The 19,257-nt window shown below is 43.3% G+C and overlaps 2 protein-coding genes across 2 annotated transcripts in view; one reads left to right on the forward strand and one right to left on the reverse strand.

The window, feature by feature from the left end:
* The first annotated feature begins 494 nt into the window (after window positions 1–494).
* On the forward strand, window positions 495–16,681 carry Pdha1 (pyruvate dehydrogenase E1 alpha 1 subunit). Its single transcript, XM_008835701.3, has 11 exons — window positions 495–669; window positions 5,803–5,862; window positions 6,525–6,698; window positions 8,406–8,532; window positions 9,192–9,283; window positions 10,551–10,643; window positions 11,427–11,582; window positions 11,852–11,923; window positions 12,785–12,852; window positions 13,921–14,029; window positions 14,687–16,681. Exons 1-11 carry the CDS (start codon window positions 613–615, stop codon window positions 14,849–14,851), a joined length of 1,173 nt encoding a protein of 390 aa, XP_008833923.1. The 5' UTR covers window positions 495–612; the 3' UTR covers window positions 14,852–16,681.
* Window positions 15,714–19,257, reverse strand: part of Map3k15 (mitogen-activated protein kinase kinase kinase 15) — a 139,080-nt gene continuing 135,536 nt past the window's right edge. Inside the window, exon 26 of the mRNA XM_029564781.1 lies at window positions 15,714–17,556. Coding sequence (XP_029420641.1) covers window positions 17,376–17,556 — 181 coding nt within the window. The 3' untranslated portion in view covers window positions 15,714–17,375. The remainder of the gene's footprint in view (window positions 17,557–19,257) is intronic.

A 19,257-nucleotide genomic window follows, 5' to 3' on the forward strand; every position in this document is an offset into this window, starting at 1 on the left:
GCACAACGCACTGGGAAGGCTGGGCCTCCAGCGCCCCCACCCCCCCCCCCGCCCCCCGGGGGGGGCCGCACCCCGCCCGGGGGGGCGGCCCCCCCCCCCCCCCCCCCCCCCCCCCCCCCGCCACTATCCCACGCAGGCGCCCTCGGTTCCCGCCTCCTCACCAGCTCAGCGCATAGAGATGCAAGGTGCCCACAACCCCGCCCCTTCTCTGGTTAATTCTTAATGGGCGGTGCCATCCCCCGCAGCCGTTCCGACTGGCCAGTAGGCTGGCGTGGCGCGTGACGTTGTTCCGACTCCGTCACTGCGTTTAGGGCGTGGCGTCATCTCAGGGTGCCTGAAGGAGCGGTTCCCGCCTCCTCACCAGCTCAGCGCATAGAGATGCAAGGTGCCCACAACCCCGCCCCTTCTCTGGTTAATTCTTAATGGGCGGTGCCATCCCCCGCAGCCGTTCCGACTGGCCAGTAGGCTGGCGTGGCGCGTGACGTTGTTCCGACTCCGTCACTGCGTTTAGGGCGTGGCGTCATCTCAGGGTGCCTGAAGGAGACTTGGGGACACCCGAGCCGCTCCTTTACGGTGTCTGGGCATCGGTATCACCTTGTGTGCGTGCTCTCCATGAGAAAGATGCTTGCCGCTGTGTCCCGCGTGTTGGCCGGCGCTGCGCAGAAGCCGGTGAGGCCGCCTGAGCGCACCAGGCTGGCTGGGGGCGCGAGCGGGGTTGAGGCGGGGTCGAAGGAGGGCGGGCTGGGCCTCGGAGCGCGCGTCTGGCCGGGCGCCCAGGAGGAACTCCTGGAGCTCGCTTGGGCCTTCCGCGTGGCGCGCTCCGCTGGGCATCGGGAGGAGCGGCGTGGAAGCGGGCCGGCCTGCGGAGCGCGCTGCTTCGGGGTCTGCGCCCCGTCCTCCGCGCTCCCCCATCCGCGCTGGCCTGGTTCCTCTTCGGCCCCACAGCAGCGCCCCAGAACAGCCCGCTGCTTTGCTGGACTCTGGGAGGCGGAGTTTGGGCCTCTTCCAGCCTCTGATTGACTCCGCTCATTTTCACACTCCTTGTCCGTGCTCTTGGCTGAGTTGCAGCATAGGACGTAGCTAAGAGCTAGGAGTCTGGAGACCCTGTTCCCTGCACACTCTGACCTCACCATTTACTAGCCTTGCTCCAAGAAAAAGCAAAGTGATTTAAGAAAAAAAAAAAAAGTTCCGGGGCCCCAGTTTCCTCATCTCTATAATGAAGATAGTAAGAATCCTTACCCAGTGGGGTTAGCCTGAGGATTCAACTAGAGGCACGTATGTTAGCCTTTGTGCTTAGCATCTGGCACGTCCGGGTGCCCATCAGGGTGTACACTTGTGGCTCACCTGTACTCAGCTCTGTGGCGGGTTCGGATAAGGTCAGGCCTGCAAACAAACTCCCTCCACGTCTCAGCTTTTTTTGTTGTCGTTGGAGGTCAATTTCAGAGCAGTCCGGCTCAACCCAGAGGAGTTTTTTACCCTTAAACACGCTTAAACAGAGGCTCGGGGTACAAAGTAGGGAAGGAAAACAGGAGGATTGGAAGTAGAGGTTAAAACTTATGGCCCGGGTTTTTAGAGGTGCCTAATACCTAAGCTTTTTAGCATTTTCACCTCTAGCCTCACTGAAGGGCTGTTTCTTGGTATAACTGCCCCCGGGCTTTGACTTGTAATTCTGGCTCTAGTGATTTCTCCAAGATTTGAGCAATTCTGCTTGGTATAGGCAGGCTATGGAAAGGTCAAAACTACTTTGGGAATCCCATTGGCTAGTGGAGAAACACACTTCACCAAATACTGTATTAGCGTTTGAATTGGACCCCGCAGCAAAGTGCACTTCTCTCTATGTGTATTAGGCCAGAAACCTCACACGCTTTAATCTAGCAACGTCAGGGGGAGGTGAGACACAGTCTTCCTATAACCCCGGCTGTAGACCAGGCAGGCTGACTTGGATATTCTTCTGCCTCTGCCTCCTAAGTGCTGGGAATTAAAGGCATGCACCACCACACCCAGCTAGCATCAGTTTTTAATTGGACATGAGTAATGTAGACATGTTTTTAACATGTTTCTTAGGTGTTTGCCAAAGATTGTTAGTTGAAGACATTGGTCATGAAAGAATAGATGTGAAAACCAGGAGACACTTTGTACCACTTAATAATGTGGGAAGGAAAAAAAAAATCAAATATTGTTTAATTCAAACAACGATTCAAAAAGTTTAAATCTAAAAACAAAGGTCCCACCTTTCTTGCAGAATTTCTGCTATTAAGAGGTGCTCCCTTTTGGAGACAGGACAGTACTAGTAGGGAACTGGAAGCATCATTAAACCTTTATTGTTAAACACTCACCGTAGGTTTATTACTTTGCCTGAAAGTCAGGTTTATGGTTTCCTATATTTGACAGGGTTCGTCATCACCTTACAGTAGAAGAAAAACTGAATTCAGAGATGAAGTCACCGTAGAAAGTGGCCGGTTATTTTCTCACTTGGTGGTGAAAACTCTCTAGTAGCTAGGGATTTTCTATGTGACTGGTGCTTGGTTACACACTAATTAGGAACCGTTCCTGAAGCTTTTCAAAATATGGACTATGGAAAACTAAAGTTGACCAAAATCTCTGGGTAGACTACTAAACTCTAATGTGTCTTCACCCTCACAAACCCCCCTGGCAAATAATGAACAGTGGCTCACCCTAACTACACAGACTTGTGAAACCAGAGCCACAATGTCTGCCTGATAACTCGGTGAGGGGAGGGAGAAAAGTTAGGCAGTTGGTTTCATGGCTGGGACACTTCTGCCTAAAATTAACCCCCCTAAAAAATTATCTTCTGTCTCAGGACTCTGCACGTTTTGAACCTTTTCACATTTTATTCTCAGTTTGTCCTTTCCCTCTTAAAACCAGGGAGATCTGGAGACTTGCCACGGGCTTGTAGATTGCCTTTCTCTCATCTTAAGAGTTTTGGGTATGAAACTGACATAATTCACAAACTTGTGATTTTTATTTTTGAATGAGGTTGAAGGTTGATAGTTTTCAAAGCTTGTCAGATTGAATTGCATTTAAAATTTTTATTCTGTCTTATTCTTTGTATTTGGTATGATCTCTTTTTTGAGCTCTTGACTACCAATCTCTTTGGCTTTTTGCATAGAAGGTAGGCTTTTACATTAATGCTGGTAGGTCCCAGCTGTTTTGTTGTTTTTTTTTTTAAAAAACAACAACAACAACAACAAAAAAAAAACGGTCTCCCTGTACCCACCCAGCTGGCCTAGAACTTGCTATGTAGACCAGGCTGGACTTGATCTCACACAGATCCACCTACCTGCTTCTGCATCCTGAGTGCTGATTAAAGGTTTGTACCAGCCATGGCTAGATTCTGGAGCTTTTAAAATACTTTTCCTCCATCACTTGAATAATTCCTTGTGTATTTAGCAACTTAAAGTTTTATTTCATTGAATAGGTTGTTCATAGTCTGCCAAAGAATTTCATTTAGAGGTTTAGCACATGAGGTCCTGGGTTCAATCCCCAGCACCTTCCCCCATCAGGAATTCCACTTAAAGATAATTATTTTATTCCTCTGCAGGGGGTAGGGGAGAATAATGAAGTTATCTTTTCAAAACTCCCAGTTACTGAGGCATGGTGCTGCAGGCCTTTACTTTAATCCCAGCACTCATGAGGCAGAGGCAGGCAGATCTCTGTGAGATCGAGGCCAGCCTGGGCTACATAGTGTCAGGCCAGCTGGGGCTACCAGGAGACCCTGTCTCAAAAAAAAAAAAACAAAAAAACTCTCAGTTAAAAATTACTCCGGTACAGGCCCACCTCTGATAGGACTTCCAGCTTTTTAACTTTGCTGTAGTCATCAGTTGTATCAGTGCCACTTATTTTTGTGATACATAGTATTGAAGCCAGGGGAGAGAAAGTAAGTAGCTCTACGTAGCTGTGATTTTTGCCCTGGCTCTATAGTATGTAGCACTATGTTGTAATCAGTCATCATTGTTTCCACTTTATAATTGAGAAAGGACTTAACCTTTTTTCTGTTACCAGTTCTTGGCTGGTTTGATCTCTACTTTCAGTGTGTTCCTCAAACTGGTTTCTATAGTTGTATCTGGAAATGTAGTTTGCAATACAATAGATATTTCTGGGACCACAAAATTGTTTAACTGCCCCCAAAACAGCACTTTTCATAATTGCCAAACAACCTTTTGCTTGCTACCCAGCTACTTTGTTTTACTTTCTAAATTGTTTTCATTTTGAGATATATTTATGCTTTCTCTGTACCTCTAATTTAATTGAAGCATTTCTTACTGGTCTTTGAATTTCTTTTCCTTTGGTGGTGTCCTTGCCTGTATTCCTTGGTCTTTATCTGTTGACCTTATCAGATAATAGTACAGTAGTCCCTGCTCGGACTTCCTCCTCCCCTCCTCTCCATGGGTTTACTTTCCTGGTTTCAGTTACCTGTGGCCAACTGTGGTCTGAAGATACTCAGTGGAAAGTTCCAGAAAGAAACAATTCACAAGGTTTAATCTGTGAGCCATTCTAGATAATATGATACAATCTTGCACTGTCCAGCTCAGGACGTGAGTCATCCCTTTGTCTAGGTATCTGCTCTGTATACTCCACCCACCTGCTGGTTAGTCACCAAGGAGCTATCTTGATTGTCATCAGGTCAGCTGTCTTGGTGTCACCAGTGCTTGCCAACAGGGTTCAGTACTGCTAGTTGCTTTTGGCATCTACTGGTGGTGTGTGTGTGTGGGGGGGGTTCCTTGGAATATATCCCCTTCAAAGATAAGTAGAAGTTGATGCATGCCTGTAATTCTAGCTTTGGGAAAGGTGGAGGCAGGGAGATTGGGAGCTCCAGGTCAGACTAGGCCACATAGTAAGACCCCGTTGGAACAAGAGCAAGAGAGAGACCGCAAACTTAGCTCTTTGCCTACTGACCACACACTCAAGCTAGACTACATAGTAAGACCAAGAGGGAGAGGGACGGGGGGCGGGCAGATCTTAGCTTTCCGCCTACTGGCTCAGATACTCAAGAGGTACACTTAGGTTGATCTTAAGCCCTCAGCAAGATCAAGTCCAGTGCTAGTTACATGGTAACAAAATAGATTTTATTACAATACATCAAACATGTTTTTCTGGGACCAGCTTCAAGTCTCCATGAAAAGCAGTGATGCTGGTTTACCTGTCAGTATGTGAAAATGTGGCAGAAAGTGGCTACCCTGGGAGAATCATTCTAAGTTTTTGTGGTCTAACCCGAGCCTTAGCCATCACATCAAATGTTTTTGCTGTGCACAGGTCTGTTCAGTTTTGAGAGTAGAAAGGAGTCAGTACCCCTGAGTAGCGAGAAAGGATCCCTGCATGAGACAGGACTCCTCCAGCTGGGACTTCAGGAGAGCCTTCTCAAGATTTAGGCCTCTCTTGAAGATGGCTGGCTGAAGCCCATTGTTTTTAGTTGAGAGCGTTAATAGCTTTGATTCTATCCCAGATGTTTCTCACTAAGGTAGTTTTCTCATACTTTGAATAGTTATTTTTCCTCACAGGTGCATGTCATACATACAAAAGTAGTTTACCTGAAATAGGGATTAAGCAATAGTTTGATTGGAAGTATTCTTTTGCAAGTGAACCTCACAAAGCCCACAGATGATCTGGTTTCTTCAGTCTGGCCAGTAATCCTGTTACACTCTCACTTTGACAACAGAATGGATGGGTTTGGGTTTTGCCACCTTCCTTTTTGCCTTAGCCAAGCACAGATTAATGATGGTGATAGGTTACTACTTAAGAGTGAAACAATGCTGACTGATTTTGTATGTTTTTGCCTTCTAGGCAAGCAGAGTGATAGTCGCATCCCGTAATTTTGCAAACGATGCTACATTTGAGATTAAGGTAAGAAGGTGTGGCACTTGGTGCTCCTGGCTTTTCTACAGGTGCATTGTGCTTCACATTTTGACTTTCAGGATAGGGCATTTTGATGCTGTTACTTTTGGGGGTCATTTTCTTCCTAATATTCCAGAGAAGTTTAGCAAGAACAACTTGCTGGTAGTTAAGGGAAGATGAGCTTTAAAAATATATTCTAGTGAGGGTGTCCAGTGTCTTGCAGTTGTGACATGGCACTGTCACAAATATGCTGGGCTGCACACAGAGCTATCCTGGGATGTACCTGGCCATTGGGCCACAGGCTGCACATCCAGGCCTAAGATATGCGGTGTAATTCAGAGAAACACTGATAACTGTATATTTAAGGAGGCAGAAGCGCTGGTGGGTTTTTTTTATTTATTTATTTTTTGCTTTGTTTTTGAGACAAAGCCTCATGTAGCATAGCCTGATCTCAAACTTTCTATATAGTGAAGGATAACTTTGAACTCCTGATCCTCCTGCTCTCACCCTCCCAAGTGATGGGATCACAGGTGTCTGCCATCACACACAGCTCTTGAAGCACTGCCAATGTGGTCCTTTGCTGTTCTCAAGTTGAGTGTTACTTGTGTAGAGTTAGATCTTAGAATGAGTCAGCAGTGTTTGTGGAAGATGACCACCTTACTCCATTTCAGAAATGTGACCTTCACCGGCTGGAAGAGGGCCCTCCAGTCACCACAGTGCTCACCAGAGAGGATGGGCTCAAGTACTACAGGATGATGCAGACTGTGCGCCGGATGGAGCTAAAGGCGGACCAGTTGTATAAACAGAAAATTATTCGTGGGTTCTGTCATTTGTGTGATGGTCAGGTAAGTGGTAGTTTGTTATAAAGCCATGTTATTTAGGTATTTAAATACGGTTTCTTTCTTCCCTTCTTTACTCCATGCCCACCATCTTCATTCTTTTCCCCTCTCATCCATCCTTTAAAAATCTTTTTAAGGTAGGGTTTTACTATGTAGCCCTGGCTGGCCTAGAAGTTGGTATGTGGACCGTGGTGGCTTCAAACTCAGAGATCTGCCTCCTGAGTGCTGGGGTTAAAGATGTGTGTTACCACACCTGGTTTAAAAAAATTTTTGTAACACTTTTTTGTTGTTGTGGGGTGGCACACATATGCCAGGGTGTGTATGGGGCAGTGGGATTAGAGGACAGCCTGTGGGAGTCAGTCTCTGCCTCCACCCTGAGGGTTCCAGGGATTGTACTCAGGTCAGACTTGGTGTCCAAACACCATTAACCACTGGAGTGTCTGGAATTTGCACAATCCTGCCTCTGTCTCCAGAGTGCTGAGATTATAGGCATGAGCTACCACACCTGGCTTTAAATATGATTTCTGTTTATTGGTTCTTTTTGTTTGTTTGAGACAGGGGCTCCCAATAATCTTACCTGGGTTAGAATTTGCTATGTAGACCAGGCTGTCCTTTATCTCACAGATACCTGCCTGCCTCTGTCTCCCAAGTGCTGGGATCAAGGGCATGTACCTTGTTTTTGGTGTTTTTTTTTTTAACCCTGCCTTTCATGTCAGAAAGACTTGAGGCTGGGATTTTAGAATAGAAACTAGAATGCCAAAACTCACTATGAAGTTATTCACATTACTCAGATACTCATTAACACCCAACATTGCTGGCTTCTTACATCTGCTCTTAGAATTTTCCTATTTAAAAATTTTCTGGAATCCCAGTCATATATACTGTATACATTTGGGGGAGGAAGGGTTATTTTGTTGCCTTCTGAGTGTATTAGTTACTTTTATCCTGTGACCAAAATACAAGACAAAAGTAACATAAGGAAGCACCTGGGCAAGACATGGTAGTAGGTGCTCCTTACATTGTATCTGCAGTCAGGAAGCAGAAAGCGTGAATCCAATTCTGCTGCTCCACCAGCTTTCTTTATTCTGTCTGGGACTTCAGCCCATGGAATGGTGCCACTCTCATTTAGAGTGGGCTTTCTCACTAAAGCCCTGACTAGAAACTTCCTCATACACATGCCCAGAGTTTGTCTCTTACCTGAGTCTCGATCTTTTCAAGTTGACAATATTAAGCATCACAATGGGTTAAGGCCAAGGGTTCCAGATTCCAATGCCCGAAGGAGCTAGCTAAGTAGAGTAAATGAGCAAAGTAGGCCATGTATAACAGAATGTGAAGAGCAGTGAGATGGATCAATCGGGAGCTTGGATGGGTATATCCCACCCAGAGATGCCAAGATTTGGTTCTAGCCAATTATTTCCATATGGGAACACTTGGTTTTCGTGTGATATTCTATCAGTTTTTTATTGTTGACACCTGACTTGAGGATTTTTTTTAATCACTATCCAGGCTAAAGGAAACAGCACATTTGTGGGTTGTTTATGGCTTCTGGATTGGGCCTTACTCTACCCTTTGTTTTGATGAAAAATAGTTATTTTCTGTGGGCTACTAATGACAGGTTCTGCTAACTCATGTTTTACATTGGATCTAATAGAAACTTTTTAATCCACAAACACATAACACATTGCCTCATGGTTCCTTCTTCCTCTACTGCAGGAAGCCTGCTGTGTGGGCCTTGAGGCTGGCATAAACCCCACGGACCATCTCATCACAGCGTATCGGGCTCATGGCTTCACCTTCACTCGGGGCCTTTCTGTCCGAGCAATTCTTGCTGAGCTAACAGGTTTGCTGTGGATTTAGAGAAAGGGGAAGTCAGTGGAGTTAAGTTTTCAAATATCTCCCATTGAGTTGCTGACCATTATGAATTAGTGTTAAAATCTTTTGAGGGATTTTGTTGTTGTTGTTGTCATTCTGATACCTCTGTATGCCTTTGAGTAAACCATTTGTGAGATCATCTGGCTCCTCAGGTAAGAGTTTAAAGGTTTGTAAAGTATAGCGTTAATCACTCGGGCAGACCAGCAGAAACCCAATAGTCAGAGAAAATTAATTAGGTTGAAGTACTTTGATATACAGTGCACATTCTAGGAATCTGTTTAATCATTTTTTTCTGTGTCTTCCTTGAATCTTGAATATTTAGTTTACCAGTGTAGGAGAAGTTAGAAGGTATGTTTACCTGCCCTTGCCCTCCCCCCCCCACAAAAATGTTGAGATTACATCTGAAGGCAAATAAGTGATTAGAACAGGCACTGTGGGAATGGTGAAGGGGCATAGGGATTACTCCAACTTTCCTTATCAAAGGATACAGAGACAAGGAAGAACATGTTTGCAGGAGGGACAGGTGCTTAGACAACTGGATTGGACTCAGTAACCTCTTGGGGTGTAGTTTTAATTGCGTTGTGTACTTGGTTTTTCATGCATGAATGTATATGTTGCCATTTCTAGGACGAAGAGGAGGTTGTGCTAAAGGGAAAGGTGGATCGATGCACATGTACGCCAAGAACTTCTATGGAGGCAATGGCATCGTTGGAGCTCAGGTAGTTGAGGAAGATCTCATTTTTTCAGTAGATTTTTGTCTGGCCTTGTGTCTTCAGAAATTTATGCACCCCAGAGAACTTCTGTCTGGAAGATTTCAGTGTGTGGGGAGTTTGGTTTGCTTTTAAAGACTTAACTGCTTCTTTTATTTGCCATTTGAGCCACTAATGGGTAGATTTGGATAATGGTTTAGCTTATGCTTTCCTATGTGTTTTGTGAGCAAGAATCCGTAGCAGTGGAGCTGTTCTTTTAGACTTCAGTACATTTAATGCTTCATCGCAGCACTTCACCCTCCTTTTCCTACTCAGAGGCAGTGCGAGCACTGAGGCCAGATTAGAAGAGAGGGGCTGTCAGATCTATAGCCTAATAATAATTGAAAGCCCACTTTAATGAGTACAGAGTCCTCGTCTCATGAGTGATGAATCATTAACATCATGCAATATCATGTCTACTGTAGGATTCTATTTTATGTATTTAAACTTTTTAAATTTTATTTGGTCTTTTTGAGACAGGGTGTCCCTGTAGCCCCAGCTGGCCTGGAACTCGCTATGTAGACCAGGCTGGCCTTGAACGCACAGATATCTGCCTGCCTCTGCCTCCCGAGTGTTGGGATTAAAGGTGTATGCCACCACACCCTGTCTTTATTTTTATTTTATATGTATAAGTGTTTTGCCTGCATATATGAAATGCCTGAAGAGGGTGTCAGATCCACTGGAACCGAAGTTACAGATGGTGGTTTGCTGCCATGTGGGTGCTGAAAACTGAACCTAGGTCCTTTGCAAGAGCAGCCAGTGCTCCTAACTGCTGAGCCATCTCTCACACCCTTTTATTGTGTGTTTATGTGTGTGCTTGTTGGTATGTAATGTGAGTACAGGTGTCTATGGAGGCCAGAGGTGTTGGATCCCCTGGTGCTAGAGTTAAGGTGGCTGTAGGCTTCCACGTGGGTCCTGGGAACCAAATTCTCAGGGCCTCTGCAAGAGCAGTACATGCTCTTAACTGCTAAGCCATCTCTCCAGTCTGGATTCAATTATATATATTTCATATCTTGTTTTCATTTTTTAACTTGTTAGGGTTAGTAGTTAAATCTTGGGATTTGAAACTGAGCTGTGGTTGAAACAGAATGTAATATTGATGTTTTGTTGAAAGAGTGAATAGAGACAGGGTTGGGGTAAGAAGATTCAGAGAACTAGTATAATTGCCCCAAGTATCTCCAGGAGTTAAAATGGAGAGTATTTGAACTCTGGTGAATTTCTTGATGGTTAATGTTAGGTGCCCCTGGGAGCAGGGATTGCTCTGGCCTGCAAGTACAATGGGAAAGACGAGGTCTGCTTGACATTATATGGAGATGGTGCTGCTAATCAGGTAAGTACATCTCTTTACTTTCCAATAACAGTTTTATTTCCAAAGTTGTGAAAGTTGTTTCCAGAGCTGAATTTGTAAAGAAATGGTGTATTGCTTATTAATGGAAATAGCATTTGATATGGCACACTCACATTTGATTTTACGGCCATGTGAAAGATTCACTTGACATGTTTCACCACAACCTTCTAAGGGTGCATTCTGGTGAGAACGCTCCTCTTTGCTCAGCATTAGTGCTTTGCAAACATGCCATGTGGTGGAAGACCTCTTTAAATTTCTAAGCCATTGCAAACCTGTGCTGTAATCCACAGGCTCCTTTTCTTGAACTCCAGGGCAATGTCAAAGTAGTCTAGTGGTGTCCGAACCTTGCCTCTTCATAGCTTTGCTCACCCTGTTCTGGTCTCAGTAATCACCAGTCCCTGAAGGGCACTTATTGAGATCCTGTCCTAGATGCTGAATCTCAGATGCTGGTTTACTCTGATTATCAGCAGGTCTGATGGATGATGATAAAGCATAAAACTGATTGGGTGGCCACATTTTTCCATGTTGATCTTTGCAGTGTGTTTTACATTAGTAGCAGGGCCTCAGAATGTCTGATGCTGCTGCTTCTCACCATCCCCAACTCACGCTCCTTTCTCACCACCAGAAACTTGGATCTAGAAGGCGAGGCTTTTCAGCCTTGTGCTAGCTCTTTGTGCCTGGCAGAGCAACAATTGTTAGGAATGGTGATATCGTTTAGGGAAATAAGCAAATGAAACCACTTGACCTTTTCATAAATACATTTAGGGTCAAATATTTGAGGCTTACAATATGGCAGCATTATGGAAATTGCCTTGTATTTTCATCTGTGAGAATAATCGCTATGGAATGGGAACATCGGTTGAGAGAGCAGCGGCCAGCACAGATTACTACAAGAGAGGAGATTTTATTCCTGGGCTGAGGGTAAGGTCACTTATTATAGAAACAGAGTCACACCCTGTCGGCTAGATGCCCTTCCTGTTGCATGCTTTGACAGTCTTAGCAAAATTGAACCATTTTATCATCTTAAGCATGAATAGGTTATGTAAAAGTCATAGTGGGGGTTGGGAGCTGTGTCTCAGTTGTACAGTACTTACCTAGCTTGTGAGGCCCTGGGTTCCATCTCCCCACAGCACAATAAAGGTAAAATGGATTTGGATGGTAAATTCTGCCCCTTCCCCCTTTATTAACAGGTAGATGGAATGGATATCTTGTGTGTCCGAGAGGCAACCAAGTTTGCAGCAGCCTATTGTAGGTCTGGAAAGGTAAAATTTTGTTTTGTTTTGATTTGTTTTTTTCTGGCTATAGATTTATGACATTGCTCTCAAAGATAAAAGCAGTCTTCCCAAGTAACTGTTGTAACTATCCCGGGGTAGTGGCTAAGTGAGCTGTGTTAGGAAAGCAGAGTCCATCAGGTGGATGGATGGGTCTCTGAATAGCATGGTCATCTTTTGGTAAACAGTCCACAATTCTCCTATGTGAGGTAAATCTTTGCTTGTAGTGTTTCCTTGGCAGTTGGCCTCTGTCTTCACTATAACAATATTTTACCTTTTGGTTTGGTTATTATGTATTCCTCATTAATCATAAGACACTTGGTTGATCAAATTGGAATCCCCCACGCTTATATAATAGCGTAATCGATCTTGAGCTTTTTATCTTTCAGTGTGTGGCAGTAAGGGAAAGGGGAACAGTCAGAGTGGCAAAAAAGGAGGTTGAAGTAGCTTCAGTGCTAGTTTAACCAGTTGTTCTGAATCAGTGGTCCACAGCCTGGAAATCACACCCCTACAGTTTATTTCTTGGCAAAAATGAGAAGGGGTATAATTAGGTATTAAAAATCAGCCAACCAGCTTGGTGTTGTCACTCACACCTGTAAGCCCAGCACTCAGGATGCAGAGGCAGGCAGATCTCTGTGAGATGGAGGCCATCAGGGGCTATAGGGAGACTGTCCCAAAAGACCCCCTTCAAAAACAAAACAAAAGTCAACCAATAAACTCTTGACAAGTCAGCTGATTTATAGATGCTAGATGCAAGGGTATTGGATGCTGGGGGTGGGAGTCCTTCATTTGAGCCCAAGGATTGTTGGCTTGCTGTCCCCATTGTCTTACCACTTGTGTGCTCTATTTCAGGGGCCCATCCTGATGGAGCTGCAGACATACCGTTACCATGGACACAGTATGAGTGACCCTGGAGTCAGGTAATTATGGGGAATCTCAAGCGTAGTTTCCAGAGTGGGTGGGCTTCAGGGCTGCTTAAATAAAATGGCAGAGCATTTCAGTATTTGCTGTAGCATCCAGATACAAATTCACTTCATCAAACTAGTTTTGTTGGCATCAAGTAGTAGTTTCTTGATCCAAAAGCAATGCTTCAATATAGAGGGCAGTCTGAAGAGCCCTACTGTATGTCTGTGTGTTAGCATGAGCACTAATTTTACAAAAAGCATTATGTAACTAAAGTATAAGTGAGAAACTTAATGCAAAACAAATCTGTTGATAGAGTAATATTTTGGGGGCATTTATTTTATGTAGTTATTACCTCAAATTTAGGCGAGACAAAAGAAGACTAGGATTTGGAAATCCTCTGATAGGGAGCCAGGCTAACTGGCACATGGAAGGTAGGAGTTTTCCCTTTTCCTTTAGCTCTAGGATGTAATTCTGAATTCACAGGTTTGGCACAGTTAAAAGAAGTTGCTGTAGTCAAAGTTAAAAGCCTTTGTAGAATAGATTTTAATGGCAGACAGAGCAAATAATGGAGGAAAAAAATGTGCTTTGTAAATTATAGAAGCAATCAGAAAACCTGGTGTCCAAGCATTTGCTGGCCATGCTGCTTTGGGGTATTAATGGGAAAGGCAAGGCATATGTGTTTCCTGCTTACTATTATGATGCATCAAAGCCTGTGCTTGCTTCTACTGCTCAACCCATGTAAAAACATGAGGTCAGAGGGGTGGGACTAGTGTCCCTTCCAGACCAAAAAGGAAACCAAAATGTGGCCCTTGTCAGAATGCTAGAGGAGCCCTGAGTTATAATGAAGAGCTTTCTATAAAAGATGCCTAACAGCCTGCCACCCCTGCTGTTCCACACATTGACATCGGTATTCGTGTTTCCTCCCTTTCAAAAACAGTCTCCTGTGTTTTACTGTCTGCTCCGTAGTCACTGTTTTAAAATGAGAATTTCGTGCGATGCATTTTGATCATTTTCAGATACCTCCCCCCAAATCTACAGGCACTGTTCTTACCTGTCTGTCACTTGTGTCTCCCTCCCCACAGTTACCGCACACGAGAAGAAATCCAGGAAGTAAGAAGTAAGAGTGACCCTATTATGCTTCTCAAGGATAGAATGGTGAACAGCAATCTTGCAAGTGTTGAAGAATTAAAGGTATAGTTGGAGGTTTAAGTCTGGCTTAAAGGCTGGCTCTCCTTTCTCTGCAATCACTTTCTCACCCCTCACAAAATGTTGCCACCCTTGGGTAGCCAGAGAGTTGCTTATATCCAAGCCCAGAAAAGTGAAGAGATGGAGCATTGTTAATTCTGAAATCTCACGGGGCTATTGTTTTTGGTCTTTCTGCTAAGAACTGGGGAGCAAGGGAGATGGCTCTCTTGGTAAAGTACCTACTGCACAGCCATGAGGATCTGAGCTTGGGTTCCCAGTACCCACGTAAAAGCTGAGAATGGAGAATGGTAGTGCATGTCTGCAACCCTAGCTTTGGGTAGAGGCAGGCCAGTTGGCCAGCTGGCATAGCCAAGCAGTGAGCTCCTGGGGTTAGTTGGAGCCTTGTCTCAAAGGAAGGTAAAGAGCAATAGAAGATTAAGTCAATTATATTGGTGCAAAAGCTTTTACATCTCCCCTCAATATATACTTTGTATTTTTAATTCCTGTGCTGTTCTCTTATATAATTGTCATTCAAAATAATGAACAGTGCTACTTCTAGTATTGGAAAAGTCATAGTGACACTAACAACAGGTTCTGAGACAATTCTAGTGTATCAAAGCTATTGTTGATTCCGAAACCTCTTGCACTATATCTTATGTTTAGGAGATTGACGTTGAGGTGAGGAAAGAAATCGAGGATGCTGCCCAGTTTGCCACAGCTGATCCTGAGCCACCCTTGGAGGAATTAGGCTATCACATCTACAGCAGCGAACCACCTTTTGAAGTGCGTGGTGCGAACCAGTGGATCAAGTTTAAGTCAGTCAGTTAATAGGAGCCTGTGTGTAATGGATGAGCTGTTTGTCATCCACTCTTAAGGAACTCTGTGCTCTCAACTTTAAAGGACAGGTAATAATATCTGGACAACAAAAGTCTTGCAAAATAACCTGTAAATTAAAGGGAGAATAATTGCATGCAGTTTGTACATTGATGCATTAGATGTATTTCATGTGAATACTATAAAGTGTATTGGGTTTATATAGGTTTGAAATAGGTGATGCAGACTTTAACCTTCGCTCATATCCTAGAACACATACTAAAAGGAGCAAGCCTGCCACCTTTTCTGGGGCAATCGTAGCTATGTCCTCATGGAGACAATGCTGGGATATGCGCTCAGGTAGAAGAGTAGCAGCCACACTAGCCCTGCATTGTGGCACTGGATGCTGTAAACACTGATCATGTCTCCATAGTAGACTATTATAATCAGGAAAGGGCTGAAAGAATCATTGCATTTTAAAATAAAACTACTTCACAATCATGTCAAAGGTAAAATAATTTACTTTTCTCCATTTAGACATTCAACAAACATGGATTTACATTCCCATTGCAAGGCACACTTCCTAACCTTTCACATTTAAGTATTATGCTAGGTTCATCAGACGGGGACTCCTGCTCTTTTAAATACCCAGTGCTTTATCTTTCCAGCAAGTACTACAATGTGTGCTGAAGTATAATCTTGAAAATGTAATATACTGGGTCACTGCTGGCATTACATACAGTTCTATAAATCCTAATCATCTTTATAAAATAAATTTTTTTAAATGTTTCAATAAGGACAGTCTCACTGCTGGCATTACATACAGTTCTATAAATCCTAATCATCTTTATAAAATAAATTTTTTTAAATGTTTCAATAAGGACAGTCTTTAAACTGCAAATTAATAAGGGTCTTTCAGTGTAAACTCAGCAGAATGTGTGTGTACGTGAATAGAAGCTTTAACCACAAACAGGCAGGGTGTTTGCTCACTATCCCCAGCTTAGCTCACTGTGAGGATTCCCGAGTTTGTCTTCTGTGCTGGGAGACGGCATGCCAGAGCCTACAGAGGACACCACCACTGTAAAATAGGAGAGTTTCCATAAGAAAAGCAAACCTCAATAACCTCTTCCATAGGACACTTAAGGCAGATGTCACAGGCATCATTCTACATTTGCCATAAGTTAGAGCCTTACATTTTGAAAGTATGCTGTCTTCATGTGCGAAAGTTAACACGTGCCCTAGCAGTGTTTGCATATGGTGCCATAGGCGTGCAGGCCGCCACTGGAAGGGCCTGGCTTCTCATGTTGCCTTCTCACCTTGAATCTGGAAAAACTCCAGAGTTTGGAGGGCCACTAGTGTTTGCTAAGACATAGGAAAGGGAATCAATTTCAAAGATTGGGGGAAGTTACCAGCACTTTGTCTTCTATTTCATTTAAAAAGATATTCATATGAAAAATTAATTCTATCATGCAAACTGTTTGGAAGGCCTTACCGTAGTCTGAGGCATCTTAGATCTTCCTTAGTGATATCATTAAGAATATCAGAAAGTGTATAATCCTCTCCAACAATCTGAAACAAAGATTCACTATATGAGAGAAGCAGCTTTCCAACAATATTACGGGAATCCTTTTGATTTAGAAATTTACCTTTTCTATTGTATTTGCATCCACTCCTTGTACCTGCAACCAGTCTATAAGCTCTCTATCTGTTCCCAGTCCATCAGTGGGTACTGGGTTCTCTGTACCACCTGTAATGATCACAGATTTGTTTTATTGTATGTAATGTGTAACCATAAAATGCTTCAAAAGTAACAAAGTGGATGTAATAAAGTATCGAGAATGTAAATGTGCTGTGAAAAGGAAATGATTCAGCTGCTTTAATACATATTATGCAATTTGTAATTCTTGGATTCCTTTCCAGACAGTAGAATCAATGATCAGTGTTACCTAGGACATCTTCAATGTTTGGAATTTGAGATGGTGGCATCAGTCATTTAAATGTTTTAAAGTGCCTTATTTTAGGCTCGATATCCCTGACTGCACTGGAAGTAAAGGAAAGAAGCTTGTATTAAGATTTTTGCAACAGGGCGTATCCATTTCTCATTCCAAGAGGTAGATGTAACCCTTTCCTAAGGGGTACAATCTGAGAGCCAGTCTAAGGCATACTTTTAGAGTTTGTTTGACACGCAGTTATGCATCACAACCAAGATTCATTTGTTACCCTGTTACCTTCTGAGCCCTCCTCTACCCATTCTGATTTCTGTCCATTATAGTTTTGCCTGTTCCAGAATATGGAACCAGAATCAGTATGGAGGCATTTTTCATATTAGTATATGCTAAGTGTACAGAATAATAGGTTTGACTATGACATTTTCATCCATGTATGTAAGATACTGTGATTATATTTAACACTCTTCCCCCATCTCTCATACTGGTCCCTTTCTGTACTTCTAATAGTCCTCCTCAAATCTGGCTCTTTCCCTTGGCATACTGCATATAACATCAATTCATGTTGTTTTTTATGAGTAGTAGTCCAGAATTTAGAGACCTGACTTACTGTATTGTCCCTCACACACACCTACATTAGAGCAGATGGAAAGGAACTCACCGACAGGTTTGTATTGTAACTGAAGGTGATGTAACTCTTGAGTTTTCTGTTGTAGAGTCAGCTGTAGAAGATTCTGGTACTCTCTCTCTTTTTGAACTAGGTGTTCCCAAAGTCTGTTTTTTTAAAAAAGAAAAAAAGCCATTATTCAAAGTTCACAATTCAACTCAAACATTAGATACTGGGAAAACAAACAGACATAATCCCAACAGTGGGGCTACAGAAAGAAGCAGGTGGGTCGTTTCCTCAGTTCTGCCACTAGGTTTCAGCCTCTGTAGAAGAAACTTGTGTTTTTATTTTCCTTGACACCAAAGACCCGTACTCAAAGTGTGGGTGTATTTTTGCAATGGCGTGAAATTGTCCCTCTGAAATTTCTGTTAAAATATTAGAAGGTTGGAGCCTTAGGAAGAGGAGATTAGAGCCCTTTCACCACGTGAGGACCTGTGATTGGACAGCTGTTTGTGCACCAGGAGGCAGGCCCTCACCAGATGCCGGATCTGCCACCACTTTGATCTTGAACTTCAGGGTCTCCAGAGCTGTGAGAAATAAATTTGATTATAAGGCAACCAGTTTATATTTTGTTAGAGCAGCCTGTGTGAACTGAGACAGTTACATTTTGAAATGAATCGGGAAACAAAAGTGAGTTTCATGTTGATTAATAGGACTCGGCCAGAAGGACCACCAGCTTACTAAAAGTAAGTCAGATAAAAGTAGCTGAATCTAGGGTGGGCAGACGTCCTCCGCTCAGTGGAAGCAAGAGAACTGTTTCTGAGCTAACAGCTGGGGACTAAGGAACAGTGCACATTGCTGCTGCAAAGTCACCAAGTACTCCACACAGCGTCTAGGATTATCCTCAACACCTTAAGTTGGGTAAGTCTCATAACACTTGCAGGAAGTAAATATTCTTTTCTAAGCCCAGTTTTAAAGCTGAAGTGACTAAGGCCCTGAGAATAATTCACCCAGCCCATCAGGATGATCTCCTGATAACAGTCTGTCTCTCCAGAACAGGAAAGGCAGGTTTTGGTGCAGCTGAACCTGAAACTCATGGGTTCTCCCCATGCTAGCTCCCCCAGCACAGGAAGGGAACAGGGTTGGAAGGTCAGAACCATGGCTAGCCTTTTTTCTTTGTTCATGTATCTAATAAGATTGGTTTAACTGCATGCCCTTTTAATTCATTTATCTGTGATGGTGAACAAGGGACTACAGAACTAAGCTTTAAGTAAATAAAGTTAATTAATGTTTCTGAGAAGTCATAGATCTATAAATGGTTGGAAACATTGTAGTCTCGAGTCATTCAGTAGCAAAATGGAGTGGGGAGAGATGGACACTTCTATCCCAGCAAGACAGCAAGGAGGAAATGCTGGCACTCAAGTAAAAAACCCTTTCCCATCCCTACCCTACCTTTGTCTTTAAGAAGAACCTCTTTGAGCACACTGAAATTGTAGCTTGAACCTGTGCACAGTTAGTGGGAAGCGTTCCCAGACATGTTGGGGTCAGACCCTAAGGACAAGCAGGCTGTGCATTTATTAGCCGTTCACACTAATGTGCTGACTGTTCAAATAACCTTTGCGTCTATATAGAACATTGTATGAGTTGGATGATTATAAATCTTACTGGAAAGAAGTTTTAAAGGAATACTAAGTTTTACTACCAACTTCTATATTTGTCATTTTAAAATGTAAAGTTCTGCCACCATTTAATTACAGTTCTGGGTCTTGGCTTTTTTAAAAATGTTCTGCCTAAGATTAAACTTCAGATTTCCCTAAGTGTACTGTATACACTTTTTTCATCCAAAACGTGTGCCCAGTACCCAATCT

This window comes from Nannospalax galili, unplaced genomic scaffold, assembly GCF_000622305.1.
Source record: "Nannospalax galili isolate Female #2095 unplaced genomic scaffold, S.galili_v1.0 scaffold217, whole genome shotgun sequence".
Taxonomy (NCBI): domain Eukaryota; kingdom Metazoa; phylum Chordata; class Mammalia; order Rodentia; family Spalacidae; genus Nannospalax; species Nannospalax galili.

Excerpts from the sequence above, each read along its gene's own strand:
- Pdha1 (XM_008835701.3), top strand. The coding sequence starts at position 613 with ATGAGAAAGATGCTTGCCGCTGTGTCCCGCGTGTTGGCCGGCGCTGCG. Across the intron at positions 9,284-10,550 it reads ATGGCATCGTTGGAGCTCAG|GTGCCCCTGGGAGCAGGGAT; the intron begins GTAGTTGAGGAA and ends GGTTAATGTTAG. Across the intron at positions 12,853-13,920 it reads ATGAGTGACCCTGGAGTCAG|TTACCGCACACGAGAAGAAA; the intron begins GTAATTATGGGG and ends CCCTCCCCACAG.